The sequence below is a fragment of the Misgurnus anguillicaudatus genome, chromosome 21 (genome assembly GCF_027580225.2).
Source record: "Misgurnus anguillicaudatus chromosome 21, ASM2758022v2, whole genome shotgun sequence".
Classification (NCBI taxonomy): domain Eukaryota; kingdom Metazoa; phylum Chordata; class Actinopteri; order Cypriniformes; family Cobitidae; genus Misgurnus; species Misgurnus anguillicaudatus.
In genome coordinates, this window is record NC_073357.2 from 30,561,536 (window position 1) to 30,589,400 (window position 27,865).

Below are 27,865 nucleotides of genomic sequence, written 5' to 3' on the forward strand. Positions count from 1 at the left end.
TAGAGAGACTAGTGCTTGAGTGGTGCAGTACTCACTGTATCCCCTGCTGCTCTCAACAAGATTAGAGACCCTGCACTTTGACTCCCAATCCTGCTCTCTTCATGGTGTCCAAGCACTCAGCGCTCACAGTCATACTGTACCATAAAGCTAACATTAAAGTCATCTCACTTTTATTTATTTGTGTTGCACCTGTAGGAACGTCTCTACGTAGTTAAATGGGTCACAAATATCAGTGACATAAATATGAGTCAACTGAATGTGAAATCATTTGGATGGTTTATTTGTAATAGACAACGAAAATAACTAGGAACAGGTACAAGTACAGGTACTTATTATTTGGCAAAAAATGACCGGTATGGTGATAAAGAGACCAACAAATACACATTTAAGGAACATCTGAGGTCAGGATAGCTGTTGGATGTACTGTACTGATGTGGCATAAGCATTCATTTAAATGAGCTAGATATATGATGTTTTGATTGGAGATTTCTATTTGGCTTCATTGCAAAACGGAGAGCTACAGCTATTAAACCCTGTTGCAACCAATACATTCAAAGAAAAATATAAACTTCTTTTTATTCTCTTTTTGCAGTTCAATGTGCTTCAAGATGACTTGTGAGCCTTTCCTAACATGTCATGAGCAGGCAAATCGATATCATGCCATGCAGGGCTTTTACAGTGATGAGTTCATCTGTTCCACATCCATTAAACTAAAGCAGCATGTCGGTTTACTTTCACCTCCGTTTCAGCTAAATTCTGCGAGTCTGAGGGCAGACTGATAAAAAAATAATAGATCATCCTCAAAAGAAGTCCAATTCATAAGAAGAGCAATATACAATTGAGTTGTTTACCCAAAAGGCTTTAAAAATAATTTGTTTTAAACCTGTATGACTTTACTTTTATCCGCATAACACAAAAGAAAATTTTTAGGGAATGTTTATGATGTATTTTTCTGTATGATGAAAGTGACTTTTTTCATGTGTGAGAACAATTTTATACTTCAAGAATTTGTTTAAAATTTCTGTCAGAACACGGTCACAGTTTCGTATGAGTAAAGAAGCTAAAGTTCTGATTTGTATAGTTTTCTACTTTTGATTTGTTGTATTCTGGCTTAAAAGTCACTCCTACAGGCCCAACACAGCCCAGTGGTTCCCTGGAAAAGCATTCCTCACCTTTGGCACTCAATATGACCATCCAACCAGTCTCTGATGAGGTCTAGCTGCGTTTTTGAGCCCGGAGGCCAAAGCCTGGATTGGTTGAATAGGGGATAGAAGCGGTGGAGGGGCGTGGGGACGTACTTTCGTGCTTGCTTGAGTTGGATGCTACGGCTACTGCATTCGCTGGCGATGATGGTTTGACGCAGGAGCCCGAGTTGGAGGCCTTGGTGTAGTTCTTTGTGCTCGACTGCGCAGGGGGTTTGTTACCTGTGTGGGACTGCGAAGATAAGACACGCTTATTCATCTCACAAAAGCGTAAAACACGACACAGTGCACTGTGCTGGACGGTGCTATGTGGTGTGTGACAGCTGTTGGAGCAGGATTATCTTGGCACCATCTAGTGGCAGTTTAAAGAGCATGCAGATTGCTTGTCAAGAATTCCAACCATGAATTTTCACATACTTTATAAAGGACAAAATATTTCTTTGATAAATATTTATTTTGCAATCAAATGCAAAGCAGCAGGTGTTCAATTTTAATGAGACTGGGTGAATGACTTTGCATTTGGAGAACTGCAGGCCTTTGCGAGCGTTGTGCTCTTCTTAGAGGATGGCACTGATACTTTTTTCTTCAGAGGCTATAAGGATATAATCAAGCACATGAAAAACAAAAATGAGATATTTACACTTATTTATGGCAGCCATATTGGTATGTTGGGAAATGCAAGTGAATACTGTCACATTTAAAGGCTTCTTGTAGGCATGATGCATGCCTACAATACTGTACAAGCTCTTTAAAAGACCCAAATTAATTAAAAAAGCTATCATTGATATTTACGATTAATTCATTAGGTTACAATTAATTATTTTAATTAATTAATTAATTAATTACTTTCTTATAGTTGATATGTTAAAAACTTTTGAGTATTTGATGATCATCACTTTTTTTAGCTAAAGTGTCCATCGTGATATGTGGTTTTTTTACCTTCTTGTTCAGGGCAGAGGGCTCACTCCTGTCCGTTACGTCCTCCACGGGATTTGTTTGGGTACCTATGAGCTCCTGTGAGGTTCTAGGCCCTGATCCTCCTTCCTGAGTGGATTTAACAGAAAGGCCGTGCAGTCTATGACTAATCTCTACACTTTCTTCATCCTCTGGTGAGTCCCGAAACATACGCATCAATTCCAGCACGTTAGTGCGTGTGGTGGTGGACGTATCCCCCTTTAAAACAGTGACAATTTTTTGTCATTCTCCAAACTGAAGAGAATTTTTTTCTAAAGTTTCTACAGTATAGAATTCAATTTTCGCAGGGGAAGAGAGTGATTGAGTCCTCTTACCGAAATCCAAGGGTTATCCAGCAGCTCTCTGGCTGTGATGCGGTGAGCCGGGTCAACTTTTAACAAACACCGCAATACAGTTTTAGCTATGAGACAGAACACAAAAACGTTATGGGCAGTTCCATGCAAATTTCAGCCTTAGAAAAAAATGTTTACTTGGATATCTCAGATGTCAATATTTGGTGGTGTAAATACCCATGCAAGGTCTCTTAAAAATCTTTAAGCAATATTTCATAGTTAGGTAAGCAGTTTTTATTTTATTTTATTCTTACACCCATAACGGAGATATTTCAATTTCATAATGTTGTTTCTTCAAAAATGCACACATGAAAAATATATATATATTTTTTTTTTCATGTGTGCAAACAAATCCCGTGGAGGACGTAACAGACAGGAGTGAGCCCTCTGCCCTGAACAAGAAGGTAATAAACCACATATCACGATGGACACTTTAGCTAAAAAAAGTGATGATCATCAAATTCTCAAAAGTTTTTAACATATCAACTATAAGAAAGTAATTAATTAATTAAAATAATTAATTGGTAACCTAATGAATTAATCGTAAATATAAATGATTGCTTTTTTTAATTAATTTGGGTCTTTTAAAGAGCTTGTACAGTATTGTAGGCATGCATCATGCCTACAAGAAGCCTTTAAATGTGACAGTATTCACTTGCATTTCCCAACATACCAATATGGCTGCCATAAATAAGTGTAAATATCTCATTTTTGTTTTTGTTTTTCATGTGCTTGATTATATCCTTATAGCCTCTGAAGTATATATATGCCTCTGGTCTGCATTTTTTCAATTCCTACATAGTATGCTTTCTCCCAAAAACTAGTAACTTTTTTGTCACATCCATAGCGTATTTACACTCACCTAAAGGATTATTAGGAGCACCTGTTTCTCATTAATGCAATTATCTAATCAACCAATCACATGGCAGTTGCTTCAATGCATTTAGGGGTGTGTTCCTGGTCAAGACAATCTCCTGAACTCCAAACTGAATGTCAGAATTGGAAAGAAAGGTGATTTAAGCTATTTTGAGTGTGGCATGGTTGTTGGTGTATTGGAGTATTTCACAATCTGCTCAGTTACTGGGATTTTCACGCACAACCATTTCTAGAGTTTACAAAGAATGGGGTGAAAAGGGAAAAACATCCAGTATGCGGCAGTCCTGTGGGCGAAAATGCCTTGTTGATGCTAGAGGTCAGAGGAGAATGGGCCGACTGATTTAAGCTGATAGAAGAGCAACTTTGACTGAAATAACCACTCGTTACAACTGAAGTATGCAGCAAGGCATTTGTGAAGCCACATCACGCACAACCTTGCGGGGCGGATGGGCTACAACAGCAGAAGACCCCAGAGGGTACCACTCATCTCCACTACAAATAGGAAAAAAAGGCTACAATTTGCACAAGCTCACCAAAATTGCACAGTTGAAGACTGGAAAAATGTTGCCTGGTCTGATGAGTCTCGATTTCTGTTGAGACATTCAGATGGTAGAGTCAGAATTTGCCGTAAACAGAATGAGAACATGGATCCATCATGCCTTGTTACCACTGTGCACTGTGGTGGTGGTGTAATGGTGTGGGGGATGTTTTCTTGGGACACTTTAGGCCTCTTAATGCTAATTGGGCATCGTTTAAATGCCACAACCTACCTAAGCATTATTTCTGACCATGTCCATCCCTTTATGACCACCATGTCCCCATCCTCTGATGGCTACTTCCAGCAGGATAATGCATCATGTCACAAAGCTCGGATCATTTCAAATTGGTTTCTTGGACATGACAATGAGTTTACTGTACTAAAATGCCCCCCCACAGTCACCAGATCTTAACCCAATAGAGCATCTTTGGGATGTGGTGGAACTGGAGCTTCGTGCCCTGGATGTGAATCCCACAAATCTCCATCAACTGCAAGATGCTATCCTATCAACATGGACCAACATTTCTAAAGAATGCTTTCAGCACCTTGTTGAAATAATGCCGTGTAGAATTAAGGCAGTTCTGAAGGCGAAAGGGAGTCAAACACAGTATTAGTATGGTGTTCCTAATAATCCTTTAGGTGAGTGTATATTTCCCTCAAACATGTATAGGCTGATATTTTTTTTGATGTCTAGACATTATCATCAGGGGTTTAGGAAAATATAAACAGATATCAGAGACAACTCTAACCTGCATCACTAATGGTGCCCCACACAGGGTTAGAGAAAGTGAGCTCTCCCTTTACAATCATCTCGGAAAGTTTCTCCTCAGAGCTGGCTATAAAAGGAGGCTCTCCACACAGCCTGCCGAAAAGAAACACTACTGTTAACCAGTGGACAACCAACAGAGCGGCTATTTGTGTGTGTGTGTGTGTGTGAACCGTGCAAAGTGTGCGTCAGTGGAAACAGAAGAGCTTTAAGTGTCTGATTGCACGTTAATCCTTGCGTGTGCAAGTATGAGAATGAAAAGAGGTGAGATCTTCTTACAGCATGTACATGATGACTCCGATGCTCCACACATCACACTGCTGGCTGTATTGTTGAGCATTAATCACCTCAGGGGCTGGAAGGGCAAGTGCAGGTGTCAATAATGAAAGATGTGGGAGGCTTGTGAAATGCTAGATACCTAAAGCGTGATGCCACTGACAGCTTTCAGCCTCCTTCTTAAATGTTATCAGCTTCACTGATATCACTTAAATGAGGTCATCTCCTCTCTACTGTTCATTTTAATCAGCTCTTCATTCACTTTAACACCCCCCATCGTATTTAATCACATAAATGGGACATACAGTGGTGGCCAAAAAAATTGACACCCTTGGTAAATATGAGCAAAGCAAGCTGTGAAAATTAATATGCAATGTTTCTTCTTTAAAGCTTTAATTAAAACAAAATCACAAAAAAGTAAAACATTTGAAAGTGAGGGGGGAAATGACATTATGAAACACACACTGGACACAATTATTAGACACCCCCAGAAATATTTATGAGTAACAAATCTCTGAAGTATATTCCTATTTAGCACACCATATTGACTAAAAAACATAATGTTGTCCAGTCATGGCTTCCTGTTTCACGGGAGAATAAATATGAAATAACACAAACCCCAAGTCCCCTTAAAGGGACACTCCACTTTTGTTGAAAATATGCCAATTTTCCAGCTCCCCTAGAGTTAAACACCTGATTTTTACCGTTTTGGAATCCATTCAGCCGATCCCCGGGCCCGGCGCCACCCCTTCCAGCACAGCCCAGCACAATCCATTGAACCCGACAAGCCCATTAGCATCGCGCTCAAAAATAACCAAAGAGTTTCAATATTTTTCCTATTTAAAACTTGACTCTTCTGTAGTTACGTTGTGTACAAAGACTGACAAAAAATTAAAAGTTGTGAATTTCTAGGCAGATATGGATAAGAACTATACTCTCATTCTGGTGTAATAATCAAGGACTTTGCTGCCGTAACTGAGTAAAATCATTGCGCCTTCTGCAGCCATGTTACATCAGCAAAGTCACTGATTATTACGCCAGAATGAGAGTATAGTTCCTAGCCATATCTGCCTAGAAAATCACAACTTTTATTTTTTTCATCCTCCTTACTACAGAAGAGTCAAGTTTTAAATAAGAAAAATAAGAAAACTCTTTGGTTATTTCTTAGGGCAATGGTAATGGTCTAATCAGATTCAATGAATTATTCTAAGCTATCCTAAAAGTGGTACAGCCAGACCCGGAGATTAGCTGACTGGATTACAAACAGATAAAAATCAAATGTATAACTCTAGGGGCGCTGGAAAATGAGCATATTTTCAACAAAAGTGGAGTGTCCCTTTAATCAGTCATCACAGTGCATAAAACCAAAGATTATATTTCTGGTGTGCAGCAAAAGACTGTTAAGCTTTAAAAGACAAATTCAGTATTTTACACTTAAAGCCCTGTTTTCAGATCGTTTATGATGAAATAGAACAGTTTTGACTGAAATTTGGACATATGATGTTGGCCCGAGAATTTTTGGGTGTTTGTTGTATCACCTCCCACCTCTACAATGGTTGTATAGGTGCACTGGAACAATCCTTCCTAAAATGCATTAAACTTTCGTTTACAAAGACGTGAAACTCACCGAGTGGTCAGGGGTGTTCACTGATATGCTCACACAAAAATCGCTGCAAAAGATGCTCTCCAACAGGTTTTATCTTAGTTTTTGTCCAACTCCATTGACTTGTATTAGATGTGCTGTGAGGTACGGTATTACTCTGCACCGGGAACCTTGTTTGTATTCTTGCACTTGGCAAAGGTGGATTATTGCCACCAACTGGGCTGGAGTGTTTATTATTCAAGCTCTCAACGGAAGAATGTACGGGTGTGGGGTGTTTGGAAAAATAGGTCCACAAGTTTACAACGAATGCTAAAACACGTGTTGGAAATATCTTTTGCAGCGATTTTGCAGTGATACAACAGAAACCGAAAAAATTCTCGGGCCAGCATCATATGTCCAAATTTCAGTCAAAACTGTTTTATTTCATCATAAACAATCTGAAAACAGGGCTAAAATACCGAACTTGCCCTTTAAGGAAATAGTTAAAGCCATAAAAATAATGAAGATGATTTAATCGACTAGAGATGTTGCAAGTCGTTTCATATCATCTTAATGCTCAGCAAGGAGAATAATTTGAATGGCCAAAGACTCTCCGAGGATCACAGATGGAGAACTTCAGAAATCAGAAATTCATGGGGACAGAAAGCTTTAAAAATAAATAAAGAAAAACAACACCTCCATCACTACAAGTTGTTTGGGACACAGTTTAAAGGGCCAATATTCAGTTGCTAAAAAGCACATTACTCTGTGTATTTGGTGTAATGCAATACGCATTATTTTTCACATACCATACATTATTGTACCTCCTCTATGTCCCTTCTTTCTAAAATGCGTCGATTTGCCAGCTATCCAGTGCGTTGTGATTGGCCGAACTCCTCGAGTGCGTAAACGGAAACATGACGCTCCTTACCATGTTTGAAAGATCAGTGAAAGCCAGGAGATAATATCATCTTTAATACTTTATCAATACAAGGCTTAAAAGATCGGTATAGGATACTAAAACATAAAACCATGTCTGCATTTGTGATCGTAGAAACGACAAAAAACACACGCTACTCTACACTGCTTAAAATTAACATTTAAAAGAAGATCTCTTTGGGTTTGAAATTTTAATATTTGCAACTTTACAGATCTTATATATATGCACAGACATATTTAAACTCTCTAAAGACAAAGGAAAACATGCAGAAAATTAACCATGCAGATACAAATGACTTGAGTGAACTGAAGATGAGAGAGCACCAACATTTTAAGGGTCTGGAGAAATTTTTAGATGGAGAAATAATGTAAGATCAATCCAATAATGTAATTTCCCTCCTCACCTTCAATTGTTTTACTTCAATGTGATTTTTTATTAAAGCTCAAACGGAGAAACACTGTAGATTCAATTTAACAGTTTTTTGCCTATATTTACCAAGGGTGGCAATATTTTTGGATTATTCACAGTAAAATGTATGTGATTGTGTGAGTGTGTCTGTGTATATGGATTACCCATGTAGATGGGCGTCCCGCAGGCGGCCTGCAGCATGTTCTCACTGCCCACGCCACCCTTCTGCACAGAGAGTCCAAAATCTGTGACCTGAGTTTAAAGAAAAGTTGCGTCTGTAACATTACTGAAATACAAACATTCAATACTTAAAGAGTTATCTTCTTTAATCATTGCTCTTAGTGATTTTTATAATTAGATTTTGATCTTGTGGAAGACGGGGGTTATCATCATGTAATTTTGGATAAAGTTTGAATTAAAAAATGTTATAAGACTACTTGAATAGACTCATAATTAGATATATATTATTTCTCTAAATATTGCAACCCTTTTAAAGTTAATTGTCACATTCATTTTTTGTTGACTGTTAACTTGCCCTGCTGTTCCTTCTTTGTTTTGCTAGCATGGTTATGTTTCAACATAACAAATGCCATCCATTTTCTCTCTCTTAACATTATTATCCTCTCGTAGATATACAATGAATGGTAAGCACTTTATCAAGCATTATAATGTAGTCTAATATATGAAGAGTTCAGATGCAAAACCATCTTAAGTGCGTCTGACATGTTTTCTTGTAAGTGAGCATTTTTATCAGGCTTTTATGTTTAGGTTGAGTAATTTCACTTTAATGGCAATGAAAAGTTTATTAGTTAGTAACCGAATGCCTTATTTTTTACAAATGTCACAAATTCTGAATGGCTTTCGAGGCTGGAAATAAGTGGATTTAGTGCAAAATTATTCATGAATGTATGTGATGTCCTGAGATCATTATCATGATCTTATGATTTTTTCATATCGGTCAATATCATTATCTCATTTTGGCGTTTAGTGACTAATTCATCTGAGCTCTTCATATACTTTTTCAATTCATATATATTTTCTTTTTATCAATCATACTAAAATTTGCCACAGACACCACAGATCGCAGACATCCTTCACTTTATCACGGTATTTCTCTAATTTACCTCCAGATCTCCTAACAGACTTCTAAGGTGCATCCAGCACCCACAATCACACAAAGACTACGTGCTCCTGGGCCACGTGAATAATATATACGGCAAGTGTATACGGTTTCATTAGTGCAGGCAGGATTAATATCAAGAAGAGATGACCACCTTCTGCCAGATAAAAGCTTTTAATACAGTGCCAGGACAGCGCTGTCTTTGGGCCTCGCTCTACACTGATTTATAACACAGCGCTGCCCTGATTCAACCCTACGCTCCGGGTAGCATCTTCAGTCGGATCCCGTCAACGCTCGATTCTGCTCCACGCTGTGGCCCGGCTGGTAATTTGTCTCAGAAAAGCCACTTGTGATTCATTTTCTTTGAGAATGTGATATGAAAGGAGTTAAGCAGGAGGTCTGGTGTAATGAGACAGTATTTAAAAAGCGGTTAAAAGGTTTGGGAAGAGAGACGATGGGAGAACTAAACAACAGAGGAGACCATCCAGAGGTCCTGCAGCGTTTGAATGCCATACCACATGCCTGCGCAGAAGTTTTTACCATCTCTCTCACCTTGATATTGACCACATCATTATCGTTGCCTCGGTGACAACTCTTGACAAGAATGTTTTCCAGTTTGAGGTCACGGTGAACAATGTCTGAGAAAGAAAGCGAGAGAGAGAGAGAGAGAGGAAGATGAGATGGGTATTTCTCATAAATCCTAAATAAGCAATGTAAATTTTTTATTTATGCTTTAATGACCAATTGTAATGAAATATTTTTACACCAAAGACTAATAGAACTCAAAAGGTCACTTCGTGTTATTAATATTATCACGCAATTAAGTTTATAAATAATAAAATGCATATTAACCCTCCACATTTCTTTATTATTGCTTCACACGTTTATTAGACTGCCTCTACTTAAACGGAAATGTGGAAATAATCTAATTATAATCAGTGTGTAAGGCCAACATACTCATACATGCTCATAAAACACTCTCTAGTCCTGTATACACATTGCAAGTGGCATCATTAGCTTCACTAGACGCGAGACACAGCAGCACTCGGAGACTGTTGAAAAACACACCTATTAATCAGTATTCCTCCCTTGCTCGTTGTTAATGACTCATTAGCCCCATGTAATGGCGTCTCATTGCCAAGCAACGTCCTAAATTACCTCTAACTGCAGATTTCACAAGAAGGAGAGTGAAAGCGAAAAAAGCAAAGCATCTTCAAATAAACCCCTCAGACTCGATTAAAATGAGCTGATATTTTGTCTTGACGGTTGTTCATTATTATCCCATTATTAAAACAAGCCAGACACAATGGCAGAAGAGCTTAATGTGGATGCAATCATCCGGGCGATTATTGGATATAGCTGGGAACAAAGCAATCCACTGCATATGACTAAGCTAAAATGGGAGCAATTTGTCCAATTAATTTTCACATTACGACATGTATTTCTGTAAAGGCAATTAATAAATAATCAAACCAAACTGCAGTATAGGTCTGCATTTGATAGGTTTGATAGGTTGTAAATGCCTATTTTACTTTAGGTCTGTCTATTTAATATTATAGATTTATGCCTGTACTAGCCAACATTTATGGCCCTGTCCCAAATGGCGCACTTCATGTGGACTTTCGGTCTCGTGGCCTTAAATTGCATGTGCTTGCTTAGTTTACGAGTCCGTAGGGTGTCCCATCTGTCATTTTTACGCTCTGAAGTGTGCTCATCAGCGCCCTCTTTGCACCCTTGATGCGATCTTCGGCAAAGCCTACACGGCTGCAGGCTTCGTGCACTTTACCAACCCAGAAGTCCTTGCGAAAGAGCAATCAGACCAATCAGATGACGGAAGGGAGGACTTTCCGGCATCACGCTCGAGTCTGTCCCAAAAAACAACTCCGGTGCGCCCTCTTCGACACGCGTCAAGGGTCCCTAAGGTCTGCACTACATGATGTCATCAATGTGTTGACTCTGAGGAGGTCCACAAGTCCGGAGTGTGCCATCTGGGACAGGGCCTTAGTGTGTTCAACATGTCAAGATGTGTTTATGAATATGAAGGATGTGAAAATACGGATGTCTATGACATTACATGTAGGTTTGTAAAGAGCATTTTTAAAGTTGGCGGAGGCTGCCGTCCCCATATTGGCAGTTAAGTGCGGATCGGGCCGCATTTTTCTGTCCAAGTCCAGCCTGCGTCCGACAGGGCAGTAACCGAACCCGACCGTAACCCGACAGGCATTCAGATATTTATGTTCGAGCCCGACAGATAAAAATCGCATTCCGCACACATGAAGATGGATGGCGATAGTTCTTCTTAAAATGACACTTTTATGTTTATCAGCTTACCCCCAGGCCATCCGAGATGTAGGTGACTTTGTTTCTTCAGTAGAACACAAATGTAGATTTTTAACTCCAACTGTTTCAGTCTGTCAGTTGTATAATGGAAGTGGATGGTAACAAAATCCGACAAATCCAAATTAAACCCTGCGGCTCGTGACGACACGTCCATGTCCTAAGACACGAAACGAACGGTTTGTGCGAGAAACCGAACAGTATTTATATCATTTTTTACCTCTAATACAACACTATCCCCAGAGAAACGGGAGCCCCGTTTAGTGTATATACGCCCTCATGCTGTGCACCCGATACAGTAGGTGGCGGTATGCACATATGAAGTTGTTTCGCAACCCGCTATTAAACATTAGATGAATAAGAAGGTGATGTGAATGCGCGTGTTTCATTTTTAAGATGAACTATGGCTTTAAACAGGCTCATTGGCTACCAACATATTATACATTTCAAATGTTCAATGCCTTATTGCGCCGAGCCCGACCCGAACCCAAACATAATTTCTAAATATCTATCTGAGCACGCCCCGTCGGGTACCGTGGGGTCCCGGTTCGGGTATTTATCCACTTGGCAGCACAACATTCGCGGATAACTGAAAATGGGCAAAGAGGCGAGGAGTGGGTGGACCTGAGGTGCCTGGTAAAACCCCGCCCACCTTACTCACAGTAGTGACCACAGCAGCACTTTAGCTGTCACTGAAATGGTCACACCCTTAATTATGCAAACCTTAAAGGCGTAAAATAATTTAAAGGTGGGGTGCATGATTTTTGAAAAACACTTTGGAAAAAGGATGTCGGGCCTACTACCAAAACAAACTTGTAGCCAATCAGCAGAAAGGTGCGTGTCTACTAACCGACATCGTTGCCTGGGTTGCATGTGTGGGGCGGGTCTATAAAATGAAGGTTCAGATTCTTTTGGGGTAGGGGCGTGTTTGTTTAGGTCAGTGGTTCTCGGCTCCAGTCCTCGGGACCCACTGCTCTGCACGTTTTGGATGTCTCTCATATCTGACACACTCAGTTCAGTTCATGGAATCTATCCTAACGAGCTGATGATCTGAATCAGGTGTGTTAAATAAGGGAGACATGCACAGTATGCAGAGCAGTGGGTCCCGAGGACTGGAGTTGAGAACCACTGGTTTAGGTGATTTCAAATGTCAACATTGGCTTTCAGAGATCACGCACCATGCCTTTAAAGGAAGAGTTACAAAAAAATTCACCCCCCTCACAGTTGTCACGAAGAGCCAGTCTCTAGCGGTCAGTCGATGAATAGCGAAAAAATAACTTGTTGTGTTGGCTTCACGATAGAGATTGGAAGGTTGCCCCTTGGTAAGCATCAACAAGTTTAGATAACTTTAAAGGCATTTACCGCCGAGTTAAACGCTCATTAGGAAGATCTGCAAATGCATGTCGGGAAAGTGTGCTGGGTGCTTCACCTTTTTTGTGCAGATAAACAATAGCTTCAGATATGTTTTTGATGATTTGTCTAGTCTGCTCCTCCGTGAAGCTCTTGTTCTTTTGCAGGAGATGTTTTAGATCACCTTCTTCACAAAGTTCAGTCACAAGGTACATCCTCTGTATAAAACACACATACAGGCAGAGAAAAAAAGACCAATACCGTGGTCAATGTTGTCAAACTTCATAAAACCCCAAAATATATACACTACACAACAATAGTACAATTCCGTCCATGTTTTAAACCCCATTCTAATCACCGTTTTCTGTTATTATTCTTACCTTTGGTGTCTCGAACACTTCCTCCAGATGTATAATATGTTCATGTTTCACTTGTTTCATTATGCTAACTTCCCTTTCCAGATGTTTCACACCAGAAGTGCCTGCCTGCAGGGATACAAAGGATCGAGTAAGAGCATTTAACCCATCCTTGGCAACCACGAGAATGGCTCTCCATCCATCAGCTTTGTCAACAGGTGAAACATGATGACCGTACACTTACTTTCTCTTTGTTCACCTTCTTAATTGCCCACTTCTTCTGTGTCTCAATGTGAGTGGCTTCGCAGACGAAGCCAAAGTTGCCTTGACCTAATTTCTTCCCAAAGGAATAGATTTTCTGAGGATTCGAGCAAAGAAAGCAGCATTACTTGAGGTGAAGCATTACAAACCCCTCCTTCTCCTACAGTGACAGTAAACAACGCTTTCACTCTGACTAATGGGGACAGAATGAGGGTGGGTTTGTTTTTCAGCTTCTCTATACTCTATTAAGTTGAGACCTGAATCCTTAAAGTGGAACTTAATTTTCAAGTTTCCCAGTCTCTGGAGTTTGGGGGAATATAGCATTTCTAATCAAGTTACAAATGATTAAGTTGCTGCCGCAGTTCATTCAATCTCAGGTCTAATTAACTTGATCATTATCTCTGCGCATGCAAGGCTGAGCACTGCCTGCTGCGGATTTGGCAAAGACAGCAGTCAGAAACCTCCAGAGAGGGGGAGGGCAATCAACAGCATAAAGAGGTGTAATTTCCCTCCAGACCTGATGAGGGCGCTAGCATATTGGTGGGAGGTCAGGTGGCAGAGCACAAGGCCTCGGCTCTAGTGTAAACTAAAATTAATCTTTTGCCACTGATCTGAAACCATACGTTGGGAAAAGGGACAAAATTAACTTTTCAGCAATCAACCAGTCAGATATTTTTAATACGGACAAAATTCCAGCTAGTCATGGGAGAAATTAAAGCTTTTTTCGCAAAATGATTTGCTGGTTCGAAGCGTTCATCACACGTGCTGGTGACATCTGCTGGTCAATAGTGTAAAAGCAACAAGATTTAGGCAAACTTAATGGGGTGGTTTTCCGGACATGGCTTATCCTAGTCCCGGACTAAAATGCATGTTTGAGTTGGCTAAATTGAAAAACATCTTGCACTCACATATCTTAGCATATATCAGTGTCATTGTTTTATCTCAAGATGCACACCAACAATGTTTTTTGTTAGGTTTGTTTATAAAAAAAATACTTCATATCATAACTAAGGCCTAGTCCTGGATTAATCTAAACCTCCCTTAAGACAAGTGTCGTCACAAAAGTGTAATGTTTTTAAATTACTTTACAAATAATAGTGTTGTGGTATGTCAGGTATTGATCAAATTGCATTGTTTTTCAATTCTCATATAGTTCCCAAACAATCTACCATGGTCTTTTTTCACTCATTTACAATAAACTTCAAATGCCAAATTGTCCTCTATTTCCGCCAACTCAATAACCCACAACATCTGGCCTTGGCTTGCTCGCCATAGTACAGTGATTCTCAACCAGTGGGCCGCGTAGGCAGTTGTATTCTACTGCCAAATAATTTTTATTTATTTTTCAATAAACAAATCTTGTTATTTTCCCATCAAATTGTTCTTAAGAATTTATATGAATCAAAATGCTCAGTCATGCATAAGCCCATTATCTGTAAAAAATGGACGGTATGTGGAAAATAATGTGTTTTTTGACCATAAACCACCCAAACACATTGTATTATACCAAATACACAAAATAACAGTTTTTTGGCAACTAAATAGGTCCTTTTTAAAGGGACATTCCACTTTTTTAAAAACATTCTCACTCAAAACACTCCTTTCCCAGCTCCCCTAGAGTTAAACATTTGATTTTTACCGTTTTGGAATCCATTCAGCTGATCTCCGGGTCTGGCGCTAGCACTTTTAGCATAGCTTAGCACAATCCATTGAATCTGATTAGGTCATTCGCATCGCACAAAAAATAACCAAAGAGTTATTCTCTTCTGTAGTTACATCGTGTACTAAAAGCCAATTTATACTTTTGCGTCGGGGTTACGCTGTAGGGTACGCCAGACGCTACGCACGTAGGCAACGCCGTCATGAGCATTTATACTTCTGCGTTTGTGTTGCTCTGCAGTTACACCCCCGAAATGCGTAGGAGGAAACACAATGCATTCACGCCGACCAATCACAGATCTTGTGGTCCGCGTCGTTTCGACGTGTAGTTACATTTTTGAGGAGGTGCACGTCTGGTACTGCGAAGGCTACGGCGACAGGGTTCGCGTCTATGCGTATGTTACGGCGTACCTATAGCGCACACCTAACGCAAAAGTATAAATTGGCCTTAAGACCGACTGAAAATTAAAAGTTGCGATTTTTTATGCAGATATGGCTAGGAACTATACTCTCAAACTGGTGTAATAATTAAATGACTTTGCTGATGTAACCTAGCTGCAGCAGGCGTATATTACGCAGCAGCTGAAAATAGTCCCCTTGGTTACTTTCAATTGCAGGGGACTATTTTTAGGCAGTGCGTAATATGACTACGCCCCCTCCAGCCATGTTACATCAGCAAAGTCCTTGATTATTACGCCAGAATGAGAGTATAGTTCTTAGCCATATCTGCCTAGAAAATCGCAACTTTAAATTTTCTGTCATGCTGCGTTTACACCAGCCACGGTAGAGGCGGCAAAAACACACTATTCGCACGTAGTTGGATGCTTGAACATTTGAGTTTACTTGCTTCATTCCCGCGTTAAAGCCACGCATGAAATTCTAGTCATTCGAGACATTTACGCGGAAATTCGCGTCATGGGAGGGGCTTCTGCGAGACTGCTGAGACTCCGCTTGCTTCCTGTAATCACGTTACTACTACAGCAAGGTCCTGATTGGTTAACGCGGCACGGAAATCCGCTGAAGTTCAGATTTTTCAAAGCCCGCATTTCCCGCGACAATGCTCAAAAACGTACCGCGCCGCAGGATGCCTAATTGTGTCTTTGCATAGAATTAACATGTAAATCACCCGCCCTTGCTGCCTCTACCGCGACTGGTGTAAACGCAGCATCCGTCTTCTTAGTACACAATTTAACTACAGAAGAGTCAAGTTTTAAAGCAACACTAAAGAGTTTTTGCTCTTCTACAGGTTAGAAGCGGAATTGTCCATTACCACTGTCGTAAAGAATTTAGCCTACTGCAGCATAGCTGGCTCTGATTGGATTATAGGTCTGCCGTAAAGCAAGTTTTTGTAGTTTTCACTCGAACTACAGGACCGCAACCCGATGGTTGGAAACTTCTTTAGTGCAGTTTTGGCTGATAGAGGGCTGCAAAGCGAATGTGAAAGTGCCATTCACCCTGTTTCGAGTGGATGAACAACTGAAACTTTTTTGGAAAAGTTATTTTAAGGTAAGAAAAAACTCTTTAGTGTTGCTTTAAATAGGAAAAATATTGAAAATCTTTGGTTATTTTTTAACGCTATGCTAATAGTCTAATCAGATTCAATGGATTGTGCTAAGCTATGCTAAAAGTGGTACCGCCAGACCCAGAGATCAGCTGAATGGATTTCAAAACAGTAAGAATCAAATGTTTAACTCTAGGGGAGCTGGTTTCACATTGGAAGCAATGGCATTCCTAGACCTTTAGCGTCTTCATAATGACACGCAAGGAATGTAATGCTTTGTTTTTTGATGCCTTTGTACATTTTCTATTTTCTGTTATTCTCCGTTTATACTATTATATTTAGAAAGGTGGTCCTCAGAATGTTTTTAAACAAACCTTAGTGTGCTGTAACTTGCAAAATGTTGAGGACCCCTGTCATAGTAGACACTGGTTTGTGGGTTCACTTTGGGATCAACACCGGCTAGTGACAGCCATCAGAGTTTTTAAACGTTTCGAAACAGTAATGGCGTACTGCAAAAGCATTCTACCTGTATGCAGGATTCATCCTCAATCCGGGTGTGGGGAACCACCTTCTCTGCACTGTTTGCACGAGTCCACTGGGAAGCCATTATGTTTTCTGCTCCAGGAACATTTGTATGAGTCATCTAAGATTGAGAAAAATCTAATGTAAGCAATTTTCATATATAAAACAACATCAATTTCAAACATGAAAATCCAAAAGATCATAGTTTTCAAAACATATATTATATAATAATACATCTAAACAGGACTAAGTATCCCTCGTTACATACAGTACATGCATCCTATTGCTTCTCATGGGGGACTAGTTACCATTATGTGTGTTTTAAACAAGAACCATTGAGATTTGATGTTACGATGTGCACCACTAACTGCACTAAACTGTATGTTTCCATACCTGCCACTAAATAAGCTCTAAATATAAATAGCTTCAGAAGACTTACAGTATTGTCCCATTAGAGGCATTTGGATTACTTTAAATGATGGATGCATGCTTTTGGAGCTTTGTCACTGTATGTTGGCTCCCACATAAGATAACATGACTCCATTTTAATCCAAAAATGATTTTGTGTTTAACTAAAGATAATCATGAACATCTGGATGATTTATGTGATATATCATTATGTGAGAATTATGATAATTATGTGAGAATTTTCATATTTGAGTAAACTACTTCTCATCTCTAACCTTGAATTAGCTAGGCTTCACCTGCCGCTCTCCAATTCACTCACTTTAAATGAAACCAAATGTCTAAAGTCTCCACACTAACATTAAGCACAATTTACTCAGCTTAAAAACGTTCTCCAGAGCCAAATTAAATGTAAAGCAATTACGGTGTGATAAGTGGAAGCGGCGAAGTGGATCCGCCACACAGACAGTGATTAAATATTAATAAGGAAGCAGTGTCTTTAACCTCTCCACTCTCTGTGGAATTATCAAGTCCCACTGACAGATCCTCTCATAACAGCACTGCATGTCCTATTACTGACCATCTATCTGCTAAACAAACCCCCTAATAGCTCAATCAGAGTTACGTGATAAGAGTCATATAGATCAGAGTGTGGCACATCAGGGTTTCCTTATTAACAGGCCTAGGGAATAGTGGGGTTGTGTTCGGTGTTCAGGTCATGATACTGTCACTACTATGATATTACGTAGTGCCTGAAAAAAGTCCCCAGATATTAAGGGTAGGGATGCACCGAAATGAAAATTCTTGGCCGAAACCGAAAAAAGGAAACCAACGCCGAAAAACCGAAACCGAAACGCCGAAATAAATTATTATGCCAATAATTAGTACAATTGCATTTATGGCTATCACTGTGTACTAACTTTACTAGGGGTGTGTGACGAATAAAAAAAACTCACAGTTCGGATCACATTACAGTTTTTGAGGCACAGATCAGATTATTTTTCGGATCAGCAAAAAGGTGGGAAAAATCTAATAAACAATAAAGAAATTGCAAACATTTATAAAAAAGAACAATGTTGTACATTAATAAGGTCTGAAATTAGCATTTTAACACAACTGAATACTATTTTCACATATTATCTGTTCTGTTGTCAGACATATAGTGGCGTTTTCCCAGACAGGGATTAGACTAGTCCTAGACTAAAATAAATATAACAGCTGTCCAAACTGAAAACATCTTGCACTGACATATCTTTAAATACATCAGTGCCTTTAGTTTGTCCTCAAAATGCACACAAGTAATGTTTTTAGTAAGGCATGTTTGTTTAAACTAATTATATTTCCTAATTAAGGTCTAGTTCTGGCTTAAGCTAATCTCTGTCCAGGAAACCACCCCAAAGACTATTAAAATAGTGACTAAACATGACCCAATAACCTTGTGTTTAATCCAACCAGCTGTTACTTTAACTACTAAGTTACTAAAATATTGATTTATAAACGAGACATCGCAGACAATTCGGTGCAAATTACAAAATTGCCATTACACAGAGTTACTACAGAAGACATGTGCGGGCATAGGAGAGAGAGAGCTCGCGCACAAGCACATAGAGAACCAGTGTGTGTGGGAAAACACTGGTAACCTTTCATGATAAACTCGAATCAGTCGTCTTCTCTGTCAGTAACATCTGACGTTTACGTGAAAATGCAAGTACACAGAGGAATCCGCATGGAAAACACATCCAACTTTTAATTCTTTCACTCAGTGTCGTATGAGAGGCGCTGTCTAGGGGCTTCACGCACAGAGAGAGAGAGAGAGAGAGAGAGAGAGAGAGAGCGTGCACAAGAGAGGCACCACCGAATGCTCACAACAATAAATGAAGCCGTTTTAAATGAAAATAAAAATTTAAATGTTGCGACCATTGTTGATTTTGTGGCGCACACAAACAGATAAATGTATGGATAACACTGCCAGGAGCAGAAGCCGCCATTACGCGAGATTAATGTAAACAGCGTGACGCGTCGTGTAGTGGACGTAATCGATGACGTCAACGCGTCGTTGCAGCACTATTGAGCACGAAGGGGAGGGGTGGGAGACGACTGATCACCGTGAGTGAAACCCAAGCGCTAGCCCACAGATGGGAGGGGCGCGGTTGACATTCAAATTTTCGGCGACTGAAATTTCGGTGCATCCCTAATTAAGGGGACTATTTTCGGATGCTGCGTAATATCATTGCGCCTGCTGCAGCCATGTTAAGGCAGCAAAGTCCTTGATTTTTATGCCCGAATGAGAGTATCTTAGTACACGATGTTACTGCAGAAGAATCCAGTTTTAAATAGGAAAAATATTGAAACTCTGGGTTTTTTTAGCGCAATGCTAATGGTCTAATCAGATTCAATGGATTATGCTAAGCTATGCTAAAAGTGGTACCGCCAGACCCGGAGATCGGCTGAATGGATTCCAAAACGATAAAAATCATATGTTTAACTCTAGGGGAGCTGGAAAATTTGCATATTTTTTTAAAAAGTGGAGTGTCCCTTTAAACCAATGGCTTCTGGAGATTAGGTTTGAGGGACAGTAGATAAGTAGATAAGATGACAGCAAAGCGTGAGCTTGTAAACTGAAGAAACTGACGGTCATTGACAAAAAGGTACAACAGAATTATACTACATTTATGCTAACCCACAAAGTAAATTCTGTCACCCTTTCCTCATCCTGTAGTTTTCCAAATCTGTATACATTTCTTTGTTCTGCTGAAAAGGAAGATATTTTGAGCAATGATTGTATTTATATTTCCTACTATGGAAGTCGATGTTGCTCTTGCTTCCTGCTTGATAACAAATATCTTCCTTTGCCTTCAACAAAACAAAAAAATTTATACAGGTTTGGTACAACTTGAGTAAATGATGACAGAATCTTAATTTTGGGGGATTCACTATCCCTTTAACAATTGAATGAGCCAGAACCAAGAAAAACACATATTATGATCGTTAAAATAATGCCGGGTTGAACAATACAGTATACTAACAGCACTTTATGCTTAGTATGCTCAACATACTCATAGTTGCATCTTTTTATATAATATTTTATAATTCATTTTTGGCTGCTGCCTTATATTTGTTTAAAAAAAATCACAAAAACATGCCCCATCTTCTAAACCAAATATCTATTTTTTTGGCATTTCTTAAAGGGGACATACCATAGGGTTTCCCATAGCACTTTGCAGTTCAGGTGGCCCGCCTAAGCTGGGAAATCCTACCACCTTAACTAGGTTATCCAAAAAAATAATAATTCAAAGTTAGTTAGCTGGTGATTTTGTTGTTTGAGCAACCTGCTAGCTAGGTTGCATTGCCTGTTGATTAGATATAATTGTTGAGCGCTCTTGGTCACGTTATTTATGTGCATTTACATGCTACAGTAGTTACACTCCTTTAAGATAATGTAATTAATAGTGGGAAATAATAAATGTTTACAATCTTCGTGCTATCTATCACAGTTCGCCAGATGTTCTTTAGTTTGTGTTTATTAACCCTTTAGTTTTACTTCATCACGCAGCTTTTCCCATTAGAGGTATCTGTTAAAAACATTTAATTCATTAATAATCTAGAATGTGATCATTTTTTGTCAACTTCAAAATTAAGTTTTATTTCAGTGTTTTTAATAAAAATATTTTCATTTTTATCATGACACGTACGCCCCGCCCCTTTGATTGCCACGCCCCTGCCCACCCGCACCACTTTAACCAATACATTTTCTGCGGGAAACCCTGTACCATGACAATTTTACTTTTTCCACACTTACGTGCTATGATTGGGTCCCCAGTGCTTTTATCAACCTAAAAAATGTGAATAAAATCAACCCAGTTTGGTAAACCATATCACAAGCATGTGAAAAAAAAACAGGTCATTGAAATTTGGCTCCCCTGGTGATGTCAGAAGGGGATAATACTGCCCCTTAATCTGCACTCTATCCAACCACGGCACTGCCATTTAGTGCAGAGATCAGCTTATTTGCATGTTAAAGGACACACCCAAAACAGCACATTTTTGCACACACCTACAAAGTGGCAATTTTAACATGCTATAATAAATGACCTGTAAGGTATTTTGAGCTAAAACGTCACATATGTACTCTGGGGACACTAAAGATTTATTTGACATCATAAGAAAGTGTTGTTTACAATTCAGCTTTTGCATACATTTTCAAAAGAATTAAATCTTACAATTACATTAGTGGAAAAACAACAACAAACTAGCCAAACAAACACAAACAGGCAAGCATGTAAGCCAGAGACACATTTCATCTGCCTCACAGAATACGCCACCAGCTAAAAACCAATCCACGACCACAAGCTTCGGTTTTCTGGAAGCACTCACTGTAAAGTAATTACAGCAGATTGAATGTCAGCAATCGATCCTCTTGCATTTTTCATTTTCATAACTGTAAAAACCCATTAGTGCTTGTTTACTGATTGTTTATGGACAAAATGTGTATTGTTTTCTCTGAGCACAGGAGATGCTGTGTCTCTGGCTTGAGCCCCAATTAAATGTGACATTGGTATGATGCCTGAACACACAGAGATAATACAGGGCCTGGAAAGAGTTCCCTCCTCCAATCTACTCTCTCTCTCTTTTTACTCTATTTCTAATGTTTCCATCTGAATTGTGGTCATACGGACTTGACTTATCAATAAAGTCCCATACCAGGCAGCTGTACTGTATATTAAAAAATACATTAAGATACTGTTAAACAATAACGCAGAAAGACAATATAGTTTTATTGCATGTGTGCTGGTTGTTATTAACAAAATGTATTGATTGTTTGTTTAAATGGACTAATCAATAAAACACAAAGTTTCTCTGAAACCTCAGAGGAAGCAGCAGGCCCCTGCTTTGCTCTTAATAAAGATTTGATTTTTTATATATGCAGCTTAATTATTCATTGACAGCTGCCTTTGATGAAAAATGATAAACGTCAAAGTCTTAATGAAGCTTGGAATTACATTACATAAGTGATAGAGTGCCTAGCATGTCTAGACTGCTTACACTATTGGAGTCATTTAACCTCATAATGATAATTTACCTGAGTGCTTCACCTCACCATACGGCATAATGTTTTCCTGTTTAACATGAAGTGTAGGTCTGTAATGGACTGCCATTTGATATAATCTAACTATTATGAAAGTGCTATACGGAAGGTGAGCTGACTCTATCTATAAACCTATAAATGATCTTTATATAAAACATGGGTTGTCTTGAAAACCTAATGAAAGAAACCATAACCATTATTGTGTCTGTGTGACTTCCCCACTGTGAACCAAGATATTCATTTGTAGTGTATATACTGTATGTACAGTGAGTGAGAAGGTAACCTCTTAGGACTTGCGTCATGTTTGATTAGTGTCCAGGTTGTAGACAATTTCATTAAGGGAAAGTAAAATATTAAGAGGAGTAGGCCCCAGACACAATGCTAAGATAACCATCTGTGTTACAGTGTATGCTGCATTCAGTTGGATGATGATGACCAAGCTGGTGCAGGAAATGTCTCCTGATTCCCAGTCTTGCAAGTTTGTTTGGCATTAGTCATTTTCAATAGTTCACGGATTCTCTTAGGATGCTTTAAACGTATGTTTACGTGTAAATCATTCTGGGTTTTCTTAACAGGCAGTACCCAGATGGTCAAGTTGGGAAACATCGCCTCATCCATAAAAATAATTAACACCTGCATTCCACAGGGCTTTCGCTTCAGCCCTAATTATACTCGTTTTTCAACCATTCACTGCATGGCTACACTGTGGAGCAGCATCATCAAATTTCTGTTAATCAGTGATAATGATGAATTCACATACAGAGAGAGTATCCTCTCCACTGGTGTTTGAAGAACAATCAAGCCGTGAATACCAACTAGAGGAAAGTATTGTGAATTTTAGAAAACAAAAGACAACCCACACCCTGAAACTGCATAGATGAGTCATCTGTTGCAATCATTAACGATGATACTTCAGGCTGCACATTTCTGAGGAGCTCACCTGGACAACAAACGCTCCATGCTGAAATCAGCTATCCACAGCTATCTTTTCCTCAGAGCCTGAGGGAGTGAAATATGCAAACACACACAAGTGAACTCATACAATGGCATAGTGGAAAGTGTGCTGATGGTTGGCATGCATCACTGTCCTGTATACAAAAAAACAAATGTGTAGCACAGCTACGAGCGGGGACAGTACAATCATGAGGAGAAGGTACTGTACTGTATGTCTTTAACAAATGTTGAAACTTTGTACAGGTACTAGAATATGGATTGACTACTATTATTGTTGCCTTTTGTAAGTCACTTACCGATAAAAGCGTCTGCTAAATGTCATCATGTAAATGAGATTTGTAAAAAAGTGAATGAGAGAATCCCGATTATTGGCTTGCATATATTGCAGACTTTATGTCTATGAATTCTTACTGTACGTTCACACTGCCGCAGACTTGAGCTTCCAAACCGTCAAATCCATCGGCGTGGCGTTTTGGGCGTTTTGAGGGACCAGAGCGTCAATCAAAAAGTTGAAAGAAGCTCAACTTTATAGTAATGAGCAATGACGTGGTTCAGTGGCAAAACGCCAGCAACCAATCGGAATATAGCGTAGACGTTCTTTGCTGGCTGATTCTGGAGAAACAGACGATGTAAACTTTCATACCAAACATTAGTTCAGAGAAAACAAATTTCAGAGGGGCCAAAGCGTCAACAAGCTTCCTCATACTTTTTGACAAGCGTCCGAGCGGCCTGAGCTTCTTTGGAAGCTCAAGTCTGCAGCGGTGTGGACGTACAGTTACATGTCAATTAACTCGTTCCCTGCCATTGACAAGCTAACTCGTCAATTAAGAGAAAACGCTTTTCTGCCAATGACGAGTTTTTCCGGCAATCCGTAATACCGCTATTATCCACCAGGTGGCATTCTTACCCAACTTATAAAAATTGGAAGTATTCCAAGTACTCTGTGTATGTTTTGAGGATCGCTCTGAAAATTTTTATTATCTCAGCTTATTGCTCAAAATTTTGTATTTTTTAGGAAACCTACCCATATTTGAGAGGTGATAAAAAGAGAACAAATGAAGAGTTTTGTTGCAAAACGAGATAAATCCATTTTTTCACATTTTTGTCAAAACATGTTTATTATTATGTTATCATGTTATTATTTTGTTTTATGGTGCTACTTAGCTGTATTTTTTAAGTTATGAAGGTAAAACAAAACAAACCAACTGCAGTTGCATTGAAATTAATTGGAATGCACAACCAAAAAACGAGATTTCTGAACAATTAAAAAACCGGTAGTTATCTCGTTTTGCAACGAAACTCTTCAAATGAAGGTAGTTTTTTTTTTTAAAGCAAAGGGTATGTTCTTTCATTTGATTTATTGTATATGAAATTAAAGGCATTTAACTTTTGTGAAAATCATAAAAAATGCTGGCGCTGGCTGGTAACTTTTTTTTAAAACACTGGTGAAGAAAGAGTTAAAAGACCCAGTTGCCTTTTTATAGGCTTTGTTTATTTTAGAACATTTAGGGGCGGATTCCCGGACAGGGATTAAACTAGTTCTAGACTAAAATAAATGTAAGACCTGGCCAAACTAAACAAATTGCACTGACATATCTTAAAATATATTGCCTTTTGTTTTGCCTCAAAGTGCACACAGGTAATGTTTTAGTAAGGGATGTTTGTTAAAACTAGTTATATTTCCTAATTAAACTAAGGCCTAGTCCTGGCTAAAGCTAATCTCTGTCCGGGAACCGCCGATACAGTCTTAGTATAATTAAAAATATATAACTAGTTTTAACAAAATGCCTTACTAAAAACATTACTTGTGTGTATTTTTAGGCAAAACAAAGGAAAGTACAAAAAATAAAAAAAATAAAAATTATTTTCAGGGCTAAATGTTTTTGTCAGTGTTTAGTGTGACCTCTCTTGGCACTAACACTAACGCGTTTTTGAGCTAAATAAAGTAAAACACTATTTTTTTTAAGGATTTAATTTAGGATTTAATTTTATTTAGGTTTAAGAGATCCTGCAATTTCCTCCTATTGCTCAAGTGGAAGGGGCGTTTACCCTTAAAACTTGACACATCAGTTTACATTTTTATACAGTTTTTAATACTACATACACATTTCCTGTATTTTCTGGATGTATTATATTAAAGAGACTGAGAAACAATTATATATAATTACTATAACATTGCAAAAACAACAAAATCTAATTCTGGCATGGTGGCCTGAGACTTTTGCACAGTACTGTATGTCCATAAACTGGGCCAGCCTAAAAAATACAGATTTTTAAAGCAGCTCTGAGCTAAGGAAGCTAGATTCATAGGAGCATAACCAAGATATAACCAAGAGTTAGTATGGTATAAATGGCTTGCCTTAAAGGGACTTTGAAGTAAGCCATTTAAAGGATAGTCATCCAAAGAATGATATCCTTCTTAAACCCTATACTCGCTTTGAACCTTTTCTTCAAAAATTATCAGTTTTCCAACTCTATTCTCTTTATTTAGCTTTATTTTTTTAAATTGTAGTGGTCACAGAAAAGACAGAGGGTCTTCATTGAGATCCCTGTGATACAGTATGTAGAATACTCCTATATGGGGGAAGTCTTAAAAAACAATATCACGCAGTACTAGGACGTACTGTGTATGCATCACTTGCAGATCTATTAGATAACTTGAATTAGACTAAACAGTGTAGATTTACTTTTTTAAGTAAAGCCCGGCACACACAAACAGAAAATCAGGCTGAATTTGAGCCAATTTTCCCCCTTACGACAAGTCTTCATGTTTCAACCGATAATCTTATCAGATTTTCCTGTGGTGTGCGGTGTGTTAAGAGCATCTGAATCTGCTCGGAAGCACATCGGAGGCGCTCCGATTGCTTATCAGAAATATTCAACGTTTAATATTTATGATTAGTTATCCTGCTGTGTGGGGGGAACCTCGAGGACAAACGCACATGCACGCTGTAGTTTGTCATGTGAAACAAAACGATATTCAATCAGAAAGCAAGCTGATGAAAGACAAAACCATAACAACCGCAGTCATCGCGCAGCGGGCGCAGTCCAAAGTGAAATGGACATCATGTAAAAAGCAGTCCACTGTTTTATTGCTCGGGAGGAAAATCGGCAACTAAATCCGTCTGAGAAAGACGTGTCTCCCCTTACACAACAGACTCAAGCAGTGTCTACCACTGGGCACTCAGGTTACGCCTGCCATTATGAAAAAAAATCACCAAGCCAAAAAGTACATATCAAACAGACTTTCTTTAGGTTATGCAACAGTTTAACGGCATAATGTGAAACCAGAAGTGCGTAGGATGAATTACTGTTTAATCTCCAGAAAGCAGCATGCGAAAGAAATTACTTTTTAATGCTAATATTTTACATGTAAGTAGGAAAAAGTTATGAACAGAAATTTGTCTGGCCCTTTCTGTTTCTTAGACTTTCTTTTTATTTTACGTTTTGCTATATTGTACAGTAACATTTTGCAACAGTGCATTTCTAATAAAATCATACTGAGTTAAACTTTAGTTCAGATAACTTATGCCTTCTTGATGTCTGTCTAAAACACATAGACTTACAGCACAAAACGTTTTTAGGACAACAAGAAGAAACCTGGCACAGCAATGGCAACCAATTTTCATTAGCTTAAAGCCAATAATTATTTAAATCTCGTGCAAGTAGCAATTAACTCCCCATGACCTGTTCCAGCTAAATATAATTATCTGGCATAGAACCTGCATAATAATAACTGTTTTATTACTCCCTCATGTTTCAAAACACACACTGTGGCTTGGGTATGAAGTGGCTAGGTAACTATCCTGAGTGTACTAAAATTAAGTTCTACCGTTTGATTACTTCATTTTCTTCAAATAAATACAACAACAGATTTTAAAACAGACAACTGCGTATTTTCCATCAACAGAGAAATTCACGTTATTTCTTGTGTTGATGTACGTTAGTGAAATTCTTCTTACGTCTTGTGGGCAGCTAGCAAAGTAAAATTCTCCTTACTTGTTGGGCGGTACAAAATAGCATTAAATTAACAAAGATAAACTCTACTTATTAGTCTACTTACAATATGAGTCCTTCACGTCGTTTTATTTTCAGCAGGAAATTGTATTTAGATGTAGCTACATTACTCAGATGTAAATTACACTCCAGCGCCAGTGCACGTTGCCATGGTAACAGCCAGCGCTTGGCCAGCTCGTTTCCTTCTTTAAAGCTCACCACTCACGAGACATTAACAGCACGCGCGTTTTATGAACGTACACTCACCTTTCAGTGGACTTATGTTTGCGAAGATGTTTTCCTCTGTTGTACCCCTTACTGCTTATCGAAATTCTTAATGCAGGAAAATTTCACATACTGTATAACACAAACTTTCCTCCCTCGAGATGAATGGAAAGAGGGAGGGAGGGTTTGGACACTACG

General features: G+C 38.8%; 1 protein-coding gene across 3 annotated transcripts; it reads right to left on the minus strand.

Moving 5' to 3' along the window:
* Nucleotides 1-302: 302 nt before the first annotated feature.
* On the minus strand, nt 303-27,865 carry stk33 (serine/threonine kinase 33). Of its 3 annotated transcripts, none has more exons than XM_073858873.1 (13): nt 27,710-27,865; nt 23,370-23,491; nt 17,006-17,113; nt 13,303-13,416; nt 13,083-13,187; nt 12,782-12,920; nt 9,568-9,653; nt 8,060-8,147; nt 4,969-5,044; nt 4,673-4,785; nt 2,492-2,577; nt 2,142-2,375; nt 1,638-1,794 (listed from the first exon to the last, which is right to left on the minus strand). In XM_073858873.1, exons 2-13 carry the CDS (start codon nt 23,376-23,378, stop codon nt 1,693-1,695), a joined length of 1,260 nt encoding a protein of 419 aa, XP_073714974.1. In that variant the 5' UTR covers nt 23,379-23,491; nt 27,710-27,865; the 3' UTR covers nt 1,638-1,692. The 3 variants fall into 3 exon arrangements, with proteins under 3 accessions (XP_055057779.2, XP_073714974.1, XP_073714973.1); XM_073858872.1 differs by lacking the exon at nt 27,710-27,865 and adding an exon at nt 27,510-27,655; XM_055201804.2 differs by lacking the exons at nt 23,370-23,491; nt 27,710-27,865 and adding an exon at nt 303-1,444 and having other exon boundaries at nt 1,715-1,794; nt 17,006-17,122.

Excerpts from the sequence above, each read along its gene's own strand:
- stk33 (XM_055201804.2), bottom strand. The coding sequence starts at position 17,122 with ATGACTCATACAAATGTTCCTGGAGCAGAAAACATAATGGCTTCCCAG. Across the intron at positions 8,148-9,567 it reads ATGATGTGGTCAATATCAAG|GTCACAGATTTTGGACTCTC; the intron begins GTGAGAGAGATG and ends CTTTAAACTCAG. Across the intron at positions 1,795-2,141 it reads CCTCTGCCCTGAACAAGAAG|CCTCTGAAGAAAAAAGTATC; the intron begins GTAAAAAAACCA and ends ATATCCTTATAG.